This window comes from Centrocercus urophasianus, unplaced genomic scaffold (assembly GCF_019232065.1).
Source record: "Centrocercus urophasianus isolate 14NV4802_14NV808 unplaced genomic scaffold, USGS_Curo_1.0 seq_582, whole genome shotgun sequence".
Classification (NCBI taxonomy): Eukaryota; Metazoa; Chordata; class Aves; order Galliformes; family Phasianidae; genus Centrocercus; species Centrocercus urophasianus.
Genome location: NW_024885180.1, coordinates 39,103 through 51,430, shown reverse-complemented (window position 1 = coordinate 51,430; position 12,328 = coordinate 39,103). Strand labels below are relative to the sequence as shown.

Genomic DNA, 12,328 nt, shown 5'->3' with positions numbered 1-12,328 from the left:
CCCCCCAAAACCCCAGAAAACAAGAATTAAAAAATAAATTTATTAAGAAAAGCCCAGAAAAGCGCTGCTTCTAAGGGCACTCAGGGATCCTGGCTGCGCTCTTCCTCATCCTCCACAAGCTTGGGGAGGGGGTCCCGCTGCAGCAGCAGCTCCTGGAGCCGGGTAAAGGCGGCACAGGCACTGGAGAAGTTGTTCCTCTAAGAGAGGGGCACAGGGAATAAGGCCGTGCCTTGCCAGCAGCCCCCCCACCGAGCCCGGCTTACATTCAGCGAGAGGCATCGCAGCCCCTGTCTCCCCCCAGCTCCCTCCTGCTGCTCCTGCCCCTCCACTGCAGCCAGCAATGCGCCCAGGCCTCGCTCTGTGATGCGGTTGTCTGTGGGGGGGGAGGACACGAGCATGGGGACGGGGCCCGTGCTGCAACCAGGCCCCCCCAGCCCCACACTCACGGGACAGGTTGAGGTTAAGCAGCACCCGGTTCCCAGGCAGGATGACATTCCCACCGCAGTGCAAGCCTGGCTCCAGCAGTGGGTGGCTGGGCTCAGCTAGATCACCTGCCTGGAGGCATTGGGAGAGGTCCTGAGGATGCAGGGGCCACAGCAGGGAGTGCAAACCCCCTCAAGTCCCACTGTGCTGCTCACTTCAGTGTCCTGCTGCTCCTCGATGGCACCCTTTGCACCACGGCTGCGGCCGGGTCGGGAGTCTGGAGGGGCAGTAGCTGCAGGAAGAGCAGAATGGGAGCAGCTGAGTCAGGAGCAGCTCCCCCAGCATGTTCCCCAGCACCCTCACTCACACTTCTTGCTCTGCTTGCTCTTGTCCTTCCTCAGCAGCTCCTGCAAAGGCCAGCAAGCTCAGCCCCACTGCACTCCTTGGGCAGCACTTTGGGACCCTCTGTGACCTCCACCCAGCACAGGGAAATGGGGAAACTCAGGCACAGCTACAGCACCACCCACCCCCAGACACCCCCAGCAGGAGTACCAAAGACCCCACGTTGAGACCCCGCGTCGACTGCCTGCCTCCTCACCTTCTTTTTGGTTGTGCCCGTGCGCTGTTTGGTTGCAGACAGCTTGCCTGCTGCTGCACTGACCTGCAGGCTCAGGGCATGCCCACTGCTGGACTCAGCCTGATTGGGGATATAAAAAGAAATACGCTCAGAGATTTGGCCCCCAAAAGGCAAAGCTCCCACCCACCCCACACCCAAAGCTCACTGCACGGGGCTGTCCCTGCTCCTCCATCAGCAGCCTCCTCCGCTCCACCACCTCCTCGTGCCTCAGCTTGAAGGGCTGCAGCACCTCTGCCAGCTTCACTGCCCCTGCATCCCCAATGCGGTTGTGGGCCAGGGACAGGGAGAGCAGTGAGCGGTTCCAGCGCAGCCCCTGGAGGGGAGGGGATGAGAAAGGTGATGGGAGGGGGCACGGGCAGCATTCGGCTCCCCCATGGCCCTCTTGCCCCCACCTCAGCAATGTGCTCTGCGCCCACGTCAGAGATGCGGTTGAAGCTGAGGACCAGCGACAGCAGGCTGCGGTTGGAGGAGCTCATGCTGGAGAGGCCCTGTCCCAGAAGTTGTGCAGCCCTGTCATCAATGCAGTTGTTGCGCAGAGACAGGTGGGAGAGCCTGGGGTTGAGGAAATTGGGAGACATTGGGGGTCGCTCCGTAGCTGGGGATCTGAGCTCTGTGCCAAGGGATGAGCCTGGCACTCACGTGCTGCTGGCCCCTATCAGCACGTGGAAGGAGTGCTCTGGCAAAGGGTTCCCCTCCAGGGTGAGCGACCTGCGGGGTGAAACAGCACCAAGACCATCTCAATTAATGACATCAAGAACTTCCCTCCCCCACCTCACCTACCAGAGCCGGGGGCACCTTGCCACCATCGTGCCTAGAGCAGGCAGTACGTGATCAGTCAGCCCAGTGCTCCAGAGGCTGCAGGGATAGATGGCATCACTCCGCCGTCCGCATCACTGAGCACTGCCTGTGGACCACCCACAGCTCCTCCCCCCATGCTCACTTTAGGGTCTTCAGGCTGCCCAGGGCAGGCAGGCACTTGCTGAGCACACCCAGCATCTCTTCGTCCACTTTCCAGCCTGCAGGATGCGAGATGGAATGAGGGAAAAGTCTCTAACTGTGGCTTCAGCCACCCAAGGGGCTGGGGGTGGCAGGGGGAGGGCTGGCACGGCTCACTCCTCTCCAGTGCTGTTTCCCCACCTCGCAAGAAAACCCCGCAGACGCTCCGTGGGTCACTGTCATTCTGCAGCTCTACTTGGATGCAGCGCTCTCCCAGTCTGCAAGGCTCTGCACCCTCAGCTGTGGATGAAGCAGCGTCTGAAGAACCAAATCTCTCCCTCCCTACCCCCCAGCCACCCCCATTCCCTCACTTGCTGCACAGGAAGGCCGCACAGTGACCCTGGGGATGGAAGTGATGCCAGCCCAGGCACAGAGCTCTGTCAGGTCTTGCTGTAGGAGCCCACAGCACTGGTACTGCTCTGAAAAGAAACACGGGGTGTGAGGGGGGGATCCTTTCAGCCCCCACCCCCCATTTCACCAGGCTCAGCCTTACCAGCACCTTGCTCAGCTCTCTGCTCACTCTCCATCTCTGCAGTCACTGGGAGAGCGTAACACCAGGCAATAAACTTCTTCCACCACTGTACACCTGGGCATGGTGGAGGGGGGTGGGTGGTTGTCATAGTTACCCCCTGAACCAGAGGATGCTACAAAGATCCTCAACGTGGAGGGGTTTCATGGAGGGGGGAACCGTGCGGGCTCCTACAGAGGCACCATAAGGGGCTGAAGGTCCCGGTCCGGACCCACCTCACCACCTGAACGCGGCCCCGCGGTCGACGTAGACGAGAAGCGGAGGAAGAAGCACCACCGGCAGCCCGGAACGCCGAGAGCGAACGGGGAGCGGCTGCCTCCGTCTTCGCGCTTTTACAGGCGGTGCGCCGCTGCTGAAGCCCCATTGGTCCATTTCTGAGCCAATCGATGGGCGCAATCTGTCACCGTTTCCAGCCAATCACCGCGTGCCTTTCGGCTCCGTTTTTCATACCATCGCTGGGCGAGTCAGTGGCAACACCTCTTGGCCCCGCCCACCGCCGCCATCGGACCAATCAGAGCGCGCGCTTTCAATCCGCCTTTGGGCCGTGGAAGCGTCGCTCCCTCCCTCCTCCTCCCCCCCCACCCCCACGCGGTTTCTATGGCCGCGCTTTGCTCTGCCCGGGTTCCTTCCTGGCTTTCGTGCCGCCGCCATCCCGGGGCCAGCGCTCCTGCGTGCCCCTCACCGCCCTCCTCCCAAGGACACAACTCCTGAGGACGCCGCTCCCACAACCAACCCGGCTTTATTGACAGCAATGCCCCGAAGGCTGCGGGACAGCGGCGGCGACAGGGCAGACCCTTTATGGCGGGGGGGGAATCCGATCCTGCGCGGACCCCGGGCTGCTCGCTGCCGTCTCTCGGTGTCCCCGCTGCAGGGCAGCATTTCCTGTCCACGTGTCGCGATGTGAAGTGGGGGTGGGGGGGGTCTTCAGCGATCCTTCCTGCGGAGAGGAGGGGACGGCGGGTGACGGACGGGGGGCACGTCGTAGTGGCTGGGGATGTGGCTGTTCTTTGGCGAATCGTAGTGGCTGGGAATGTCCCGGGCTGGAGCTGCGCACTCTGCCCCCCCCCGGGCTGCTCTCTGTAGGGAGGAGAACGATGGGAGTTGAGAGTCTCCTGTCCACAGGGCTGTCCATCGGGATGCCCCCCCTCCCCGACAAACCCCCCCCATCCCCCGGGCGTACCTTCCTCGTTGCTGTCAGGCTCCTCCAGGAGCCCAATCTCTGCGTAGGACATCTCTCGCTGCACCGGGGACTTCATCTCCATGTAGCTGCCCTCGGGGGCCTTGGCCAGCGGTGATGGCACGTCCTTGATGGTGGCATAGGGGTTCTCACTGGCTAGAGAGCTGCCGCTGGCCCTCAGCCCCTCCTGGGGGTGCTCTGTGGGGGAGGCAGAGGGGTCCCCATCACCAATATACGGAGAGTGGCCGTGCCCACATGGGTCCTATTCAGATCCCATCCCTGCTCCATCCCATCCCTGCTCCATCCCATCCCCATTCCCAGTCCCATTGGTACCCGTGCTGTAGTACTTCCCCAGGCTGCAGGTGTAGCTGTAGCTGTAGCTCCGCTCCATCTGCCCCCCGCCTGGAAACCAAGCATCATGAGAGTCAGGGGAAGGGGTCCTGTTGGACTTCTCCACCTCCTAAAGCACTCCCTCAAATGCAGGGCTGCCACCTTCCCAAGAGCTGCCCCCTCTTACCCCTGGGTCCCTGTGGTGGTGCTCCTAGGTGCTTCCAGTCGGGGGGAAGGGTAGCATTGCCATCAGGGCCATAGGGCCTCTCTGCACCGGAGAAGGGCTGAGAGCTGGGGACCTGCAGCCAAAACAAGAGACAGCATAGCTGCAGAGCTCCCCATGCCGTGCCTGCTGTTGCTGTCATGCAGCACGATTGAACATGCTGCCCTGTGCCTCGGTGCACTGTGCAAAGCTGTGCCACCGTGCGTCGTCACGCACCACGACGTGCCACACCGCACCGTGTCACCATGCTGTGCCGTACCTTTAGGGAGCTGGCTCTGTCCTGGCTGCCGGGGGCAGGCAGCGTGCACTGGGACAGCGTGTGGTAGCTGGGGTTGGAGTAGTAGTGCGTGTGGTTCGGTGGCACATCTGGGGGACAGACATCAGTGCTGGTGCCGGGGGGGCCTGGAGCCACGTCCCTGCGTGCTGCTCACCTGGCACCACGTACTCAGAGGTGTCCATCCGTCCCGCTGTGTACGCCACGGCCAGGTGTCTGTTCTCCTTTCCTTTCTGCCGGTGGCGGTAGCACAGTGCCACAGCCACCACGGCCACCAGCAGAGCCACCAGGGCCACCAGGCTGACCACCATCCCCAGCGTGCTGTAGGCCAACGGTGGGGCCGGCACGATGGTGTAGGGCTGATCGGGGTTCTCTGTAGATGTAGGGGATGTAGGGACAGTCCTTAGAACAGGTGGGGAGCTGGTCCCCACCATTTTGTCCCCAACCTTCTCCATGCCTGCTCACCAGCCTCACAGTGGGGTCCGCTCCTGCCTGGGGCACACGGGCACGTCCCGCTCACGGGGTGGCAGGTGGCGTTGTGGGGACAGTGGCATAGCTGGTCACACTGCAATCCGAAGGTCCCAGGGGGGCACTCTGCAGGGGTACAGAGGGTGGGTGGCTCTGTATAGCTCCATACTGCTCAGACAGCAGCCCCAAATCACTCCCTCAGGGCTGCACCCTGGGGGTGCACAGAGCCTCAGCTGGGGATGGGGGTCCTCTACCTTCTTCACAGCTGGTTCCTGTCCATCCTGCGGGGCAGTGGCACGTCCCCTCAACCGGGTCACACGTCCCCCTGTTGTGGCACTGGCAACGCTGGGAGCAGGCGTCCCCCCAGAAGCCGGGTGTGCAGGCTGGTGGTGGGGCGAGGAGATGATCAGCCCCCTGGCACCAGCCCTCACCCTTGTCCCCGTGTCCCCATACCCACGCTGGGAGCAATGGGGGCCGCTCCAGCCCGCAGCACAGAGGCAGGCACCGGTGGCATGGTGGCAGGAGGAGCCGTTGGCACAGGAGCAGCTCAGTGCACACCTCTTTCCATAGCGGCCAGGAGGGCATTCTGCGGGCACGGGGCTGCTGTGAGACGAGCGCACCCGGCCTCAGCCCCATGGGGTTCGAGGGATGAGGAGAACCCCCCCCCGTGGGGCACTCACGGCGCTGGCACGTGGGGCCACGGAAGCCTGGGGTGCAGGTGCAGGATCCGTCCTCAGGAGAGCACGACGCTCCGTTGCGGCACATGCAGGGCTGGTGGCAGCCTCGGCCCCAGGAGCCCTGCGGGCAGCTCTGCTTGCACTGCAACCCTGGGGGCAGCAAGAGCAGTGAGGGACAGGGGCAGGGCACAGTGGGGTATCCGCACCCCGGCTCCCTCACCTGTCCACCCAGGCAGGCAGTGGCACTCTCCAGTGATGGGGTCACAGCCATCCGCGTTGGCGCACTCGCAGCGCTGCCCGCAGCCGGCACCGAATGTCCCATTCTGGGGTTCAGGGATGAGGTCGACATTGGGAAGGGTGGCACTGGGGAAGGTGGTGCCTGGAATGGTGGCACTGAGGATGGTGGCACTGGGGATGGTGGTGCTGGAGGCGGTGGCACCGCGTTCTGGTGCTGTAGGGGGACACTCACCGGGCAGGGCTGGTGGCAGCGGGGGCCGTGCCATCCCGGGGTGCAGCTGCAGACCCCACTCTGGGCACTGCAAGTGGCCCCGTGGGCACAGTCGCAGCTCCCATTGCAACCAGGACCCCAGGTGCCATCAGGACACGGTGTGGAGCAGTCAGGTCCGTGCCAGCCTGCAGAGCGAGAGGGTGTTGGGGTGGGCATGGGGATGGACACACATCACTCCAGCTGCCCCCGACCTTCCCCCCCCCCCCCCCCCTCAGCTGTGTGCCCACCTTCCTTGCAGATGCAGGAGCCGTCGATGGGGGAGCACGCAACGCCATGCTGGCAGGAGCAGCGTTCCGAGCAATTCAGCCCAAAGGTGTCCAAGGGGCACAGGGAGGAGCAGTGCTCATCCTGGGGGGAGGGGAAGAATGCGGGGGGGCTGTGAGATGACAGCATCTCCCTACACGCAGGGCTGAGAGGCCACAAACCAGCCCCCTCCCTCCCCTTGGTGCAGTGATGCTGGAGGCAGAGGAGTCGCCCCAAAATCTTGACCTCCCAGGGGACCCACCCTGATGCTACATGGGCCTTCCATGCTAAGCCCCAAGGACACCTGGACCCCAAACTGCCCCCAGGGATAACCAGAACCCAAATCCATCCAGAAGGTGTCCTCCCAAGGATTCTCTGACCCTTGTGTCCCACACTACTGCTCCCCATATCCCTGCAGCGGGGGCAGCTCGGGGACTCACCGTGTAACCAGGAGGGCAGTGGCAGCGCCCGGTGGTCCCATCGCAGGTGCCCCCGTTGAGGCAGAGGCAGAGCTGCAGGCATCCAGCCCCAAAGGAGCCAGGGGGGCAGCTCTCGTTGCAGAAGAGCCCAGCCCAGCCAGGGCGACACGAGCATTCGCCGAGCAGCGGGTGGCAGCTGGGGGCACCCACTCAGTGCCCAGAGCTCCCAGTCCAGGCGCTGGGTGCACTGGGAGATGGCTCTGTGAATGATGCCGGGGACAAAGGGAGGGTACATCGCCTACCTCTGGCTGTGCTGGGGGTGACAGAGGCAGTGGCTTTGGCAGTGGATGCCATAGAGACCGGGAAGGCAGCGGGGCTCCTCGCAGCGGCTGCCCTGAAAGCCGGCCTCGCACAGGCACGCGCCGTCCACATGGAAGCACTGTCCTCCATTGGCACAGTCACAGCTCTCCTGGCAGTCCTGCCCATACCTCCCCACCGGGCACCTCTCCCGGCACCTGTATGGAGACACGGAAGGTGACACGACCTCAAGGTAGCACCCAGACCCTCCCTTTCTGTTCCAAGCTGAGACCATGCAGCTCATTGCATGCCAGGCTGCATCCAGGTCCCATCTGGCAGCATCAGGGCTTGGTTGCCCTGTGTGTCCCAGCCCTGTGTACCTACCTGCATCTGCTGCTGCCACCCCTTCCCCCCTGTGCGCCCCATGCCCACCTCACCCACATCCCCATTCCTGTGTGCCTCCACCCAATGTCCCCCCTTCCTCATTCCCATGCCTCCCTGTGCCTCACTCCACATCTCCCCCAGTCCCCCCGTGCCCCATCCCCACTCACTGCTCTCCGGTGAAGCCGGGCGCACACCGGCACTGCCCCCCCAGGGGGTCACAGCGGCCCCCGTTGTGGCAGCGGCACTCCCCCTGGCAGCCGGGTCCGAAGCGTCCGGGGGGGCACGGTATGGAGCAGATGTCCCCCTGCCACAGAGTGCTGCGGTCAACGGGGCCAGGGGGGACCCCAAAGCGTGGGGAAGAGGGGGTACATCCCACCTACCATCCATCCATGGGGGCAGACGCAGGTGCTGGAGCCGGGGGGGTGGCAGATACCCCCATTTTGGCAGGGGCAGTGGGTGACGCACGGTGTCCCCTCGGGGCACAGCACCTCACAGCTGTGGGGAAAGCAAGCAGTGAGCAGACAGGACCCCCTCCCCTCCGGGCACTGCGGGGACCCTCACTCACAGTGGGCCAGCAAGCCCTGGGGGGCAGAGGCAGGCACCAGTGGAGGTGTTGCAGAGAGCCTCATGGTGGCATGGGCAGTGCAGGCGACAGTCAGGGCCGTAGGAGCCGGATGGGCAGGGCTGGTGGCACAGCGGGGGGGTGAAACCAGGGGGGCAGGCACAGACCCCGCTCAGGGGATCGCAGGGGGCCCCATGGTGGCAGTCACAGCGGTGCTCGCAGTCCTGGCCCCACGAGTGCTCATCACACTCTGCATGGGTGAGAACACTGCTGTGTCCCAGGGTCCAGCCCTAGTCACATCATCTCCATCACCACCTCCGTCCCAAGCTCCCCTCCTGCCCAGCCCCAGCCCATCTCCATCCCCAACTCCATCCATCCCCATCCCCATCGCTGTCCCCATCCCATCCCCAACTCCAACCCCATCCCCGTCTCATCTCTTTCCTTTACCTTTCCCTGTTCACCCCCAGGACACCTCACTGCAGCATCCCTATCACTGTCCCCATCCCTAACTCCAACTCCATCCCCATCCCCATCTCATCTCATTCTTTTCCCTTTCCCTGTTCACCCCCAGAACATCTCTCACCGCAGACCCCCACAAAACCCCACTCCATCCCCCAACCCAGGGGTCCCTGTGCCCCCTCCCCACTCACTGCTGGAGCAGTCATGTCCCCTCCAGCCTGGCTCACACTGGCAACGCTCAGGGGCCACACACCGCCCATGGACGCACTCCTGGGTGCAGCGCGCTGCAGGCACACAGCTGGGAGGTGAGCAGAGGACAGCCCAAGAAGCCCCCCCCCCACCTCGCCCCCCACCCATCCCACTCACGGACGCAGGCGTCCCTGTTCTCATAGTAACCCAGGCAGCACTGGTAGCGCCGGCGGTAGTCGGTGCGCACCGCCTGTCGGTACTCCGTGCGGTACACGACCCTGTGCCAAAAGCAGAGCCATGAGGATGAGGTGCGGGGGGACGGCCCTATGTGAACCCTCCCCCCTCAGCCATAGGGCATCAGCCAGTGGGACAGCCCCTATTAGATGTATGTATGGGACAGCATCGCATTGGGCACGGGACAGCCCTGCAGCAGGGCAGGAGGGTATTGCGCTGGGCACCAGGATGATCCATGCAGTGGGATGGAGTGGAGGGAGGGGGGGGGGCTTTGCTGGGGTTTTGGCTCAGCCCTCACCTTTGCTGCGGGCAGCGCTGTGGCAGTCCTGGTGTCCCAGTGCAGGGCTCAGTGGAGGTCAAAATGTGGGGTTTGGCGTACGATTCCTTCACCGCTGCTGTAAAGCTGTTGGGGAAGAGGGTGCGGGGTGGTGGGTGGTCCCACGGGTGCCCCCAACCCGGTGCCCCCAGCACAGCTCCTACCTCTCCCAGTAGCTGCAGACGTTGGGGTCGCTGGGGTGGAGGGCGGCCAGGAGGCAGGCATGCAGTGCCAGTGCCACAGTTCTCAGCACCATCCTGCATGGGAGCACCGAGCTGGACTCACACACACTGCTCTCCTGCTCCCCACCCACCGCCCCCGGCCCCGGCCTCCCCGTGGGGCTGGGTCTGCATTCCTGCATGCGGGGGAACGGCTCCAACCCGGCCTGGCTGCCAAAGGGAAACTGAGGCACAGCCACACGGGTGGCCCCAGTGCTGTGCGGGCCCCACAGAGAGACAGAAATGCTGCCATAAAACTGTGCCCATCCTGCCCCACAGCACTGCGCAACCCCCCTGCCTGGGTATCACTGTCCTACCGTACAGCTGCTCCTGAGGCAGGATCCAAGGACCCCATCCTGGGGTTTGCTCCTCTCCCACAGCGCTGGGAGCAGCCCACAGATTGGGGCACTGCGTGGCACCGGGGTGACCTGTCCCTGGGGATGGATATGGGGCATTGAGGGCACTGGGAAAGCTGGGGACATCAGGCTGACCCACCCCCAAGGCTGGATGCAGGGTGTTTGTTGACACCAGTTTGCACTCAGGGCCATCAGGCTGAACTGTCCCCAGGGCTGAACACGGGGCACTGGAGGACAGCAGGGATGCATCCTGACGTGTCTCTGCCCTCGGATCCGCAGTCCCATCTCAGGGAGGTGGGGATGGGAAGGAGTTAACCCCCAAGCCCTGGCAGCCTCCCTGCATGGCCCCGTTTCAACGCTTTTAGTATTTATTTGCCGCTGCGTTTCCTGGATCCGCCGGGCTGTTGCTCAACCGAGCGCAGGACGGGCGCTGGGAGCACAGCCAGCTCCAAACGGGGCCACGCACTGCAGCATTTCGGGGTGCACTGGGGTTTCTGCAAGACCCAGCAGGAGAGAATGGTGGGGGACCCGTGAGCTGTCCCCATTTGGCTCTAGGACCCCATCCCAGCATCCCTGAGCAGCACAGTGCGCCCTGAGCGCACAGCACGGTGTTTTTGGGGGGATGGCTGCAGCTCTCCGGTATGCACACGTGTGCTGCAGGAGGAAGCAGAGGTTTCCTGCCCCTCGCAGCTGGATTCATGGATTCACGGCCATTTCCTCAATGCCTGGGGACACCTCGAGGTGCCACCCCTGATGCCACCCTTCTCCTCCTCCTCCTCCTCCTCCTCCTCCTCCCCATGGGGCTGCCCTGCCTCCGTACAACAGCACGGTGAGAGGTGAGGGGTGACCCCACCGAAGCAGCCCTTCCTTGTCCCAGAGCAGCGCCGTTTTTCTGCTGGAAAAAGCGTTTAGTCAGAGAATTTCCCCCATTTCCCTTCAGGTCCCAGCGGCCGTTTCCAGGGTGAGTAATTGCTCACCCGCTTCCGAGCCTCCCGCCCTGCAACTCTCCTCCCCAGTTCGGGACCCCTGAGCCCTCCCCACGGCCCCATCCCCACTCCAGCGAACCCACGCTCTGGGGGGGGGGGTGAGGGGGGAGAGGCAGGGCCCCAGAGCTGCTGAGAACAACAGGAACCGCTCAGAGATGCTGGCAGGAAAAGCGAGGAGTCATCAAAACACGGCCTCATCTGGTGCTAATTGGGATGTGGGGGCCGGGATACCCAGCATTGTCCCGTGGGCACCACAGAGACCTCCAGGAGATGCTCCTATGCTGCCCCACGGACTCCCTCCAGAACCTCTCCAGAGCAGGGAATGTTGTGTCCCCATCCTTGGGAGCTCCAATTGGAGGACAGGAACAGGGTGGCACCCGACGTGCTGCAGCCTGGCATCGCCCTCACCCTGGGGTGGTTGCATCCCAATGACCAAATCCTTCTGCTTTGAACCAGGCAGGAAGAAGGGAGGGGAAAATCCCCAAGGGTTGGGGATGATTATCCTCACCCCTCGCCCTCCTACCTCCCCCCCCTCCCAGTCCAGCTCCTTGACTTTTTCCTCCCAGTGTGACACAGGTCAGAGAGCATCGCCCGCAGGCACTGGGATCTGCAGCCCCACATTGTGCAGCGTGGGAAGATGGGGCTGAGGGTAGAGATGTGGCTCCTGCAGTGTCCCCACCAGGGACACAGAGCCCGGGCCTCACAGCTGCTATCTCTGCCCTGGTGCTTCCTACACCGCAGGCTGACGCGTTTCCTTCGGGGTTGTGAGCATCGTGGGGACACTGTGGGGATAGGGACAGGGATGGGGACAGGGATGGGGACAAGGATGGGGACAAGGATCCACTTAGTGTCAGCTCTAGGGTCTGCAGTGTCACCGCTCCATCCCACGCTCCCCCTACCATTCCCATGCCAGCATCCCTAGGGCACCCCAGAGCCCCCCAACAGAGGACCAGGACCCCCCTTGGCCACCCCAGTGGGTCTCCAACCCCGGGACCGCGCTCACCAGGACTCTCAACTGGCCGGGCCGGGCCGGGACAGGACCGAATAGGACGGGACGGGGCCGTGGCTGCCAGAGCTGTGCGTGCTGGAAGCTCAGCGCGGCCGTCGGAAGCAGAGGGAGGGCCTGGAGCTGCTCTCAGGAAGTTTGGACTCAGAGACAACTACGGAAAAGAGGAAAAAAAAAAAAAAAAAAAAAAAAAAAAAAGAAAAAAAAACTTGTTTTTTTTTTAATTTTTTTTTTTTTTTTTTTTTTTTTTTAACTTTGCTGGCCAGAAACCAACAGGTTTGGAACAAAAACATCACCGGGGCCCGAAGCGGGGCTGAGCGGCCCCGTCGGGACACTCCGTGTTGGTCCGGTCCCGGCTGTTTTGCGGAGCGGTGCGGGAGCGGCTCCGCATCCCGGACGGCCCCGGGCGATGCTCGC

General features: G+C 63.4%; 2 protein-coding genes across 2 annotated transcripts; both read right to left on the bottom strand.

Annotated features, from left to right (window-relative positions):
- Window positions 1–80: 80 nt before the first annotated feature.
- LRRC71 (leucine rich repeat containing 71) lies at window positions 81–2,995 on the bottom strand. The gene is given in 15 exon segments (XM_042836271.1): window positions 81–197; window positions 264–373; window positions 447–555; window positions 639–715; window positions 791–830; window positions 1,022–1,120; window positions 1,206–1,376; window positions 1,378–1,612; window positions 1,700–1,768; window positions 1,841–1,915; window positions 2,001–2,076; window positions 2,198–2,296; window positions 2,368–2,475; window positions 2,550–2,642; window positions 2,801–2,995. Coding segments are annotated over 14 exon segments (1,419 nt in total). The 5' UTR covers window positions 2,584–2,642; window positions 2,801–2,995.
- A 415-nt stretch (window positions 2,996–3,410) lies between these two features.
- PEAR1 (platelet endothelial aggregation receptor 1) lies at window positions 3,411–10,624 on the bottom strand. The gene is given in 24 exon segments (XM_042836274.1): window positions 3,411–3,650; window positions 3,652–3,662; window positions 3,766–3,960; window positions 4,096–4,164; window positions 4,280–4,391; window positions 4,575–4,681; window positions 4,747–4,962; window positions 5,055–5,183; window positions 5,312–5,440; window positions 5,515–5,643; window positions 5,738–5,884; window positions 5,955–6,057; window positions 6,204–6,367; window positions 6,470–6,590; window positions 6,926–7,100; window positions 7,207–7,419; window positions 7,753–7,889; window positions 7,966–8,080; window positions 8,151–8,397; window positions 8,798–8,890; window positions 8,973–9,073; window positions 9,328–9,432; window positions 9,510–9,602; window positions 9,881–10,624. Coding segments are annotated over 24 exon segments (3,090 nt in total). The 5' UTR covers window positions 9,919–10,624; the 3' UTR covers window positions 3,411–3,509.
- Window positions 10,625–12,328: the final 1,704 nt, after the last annotated feature.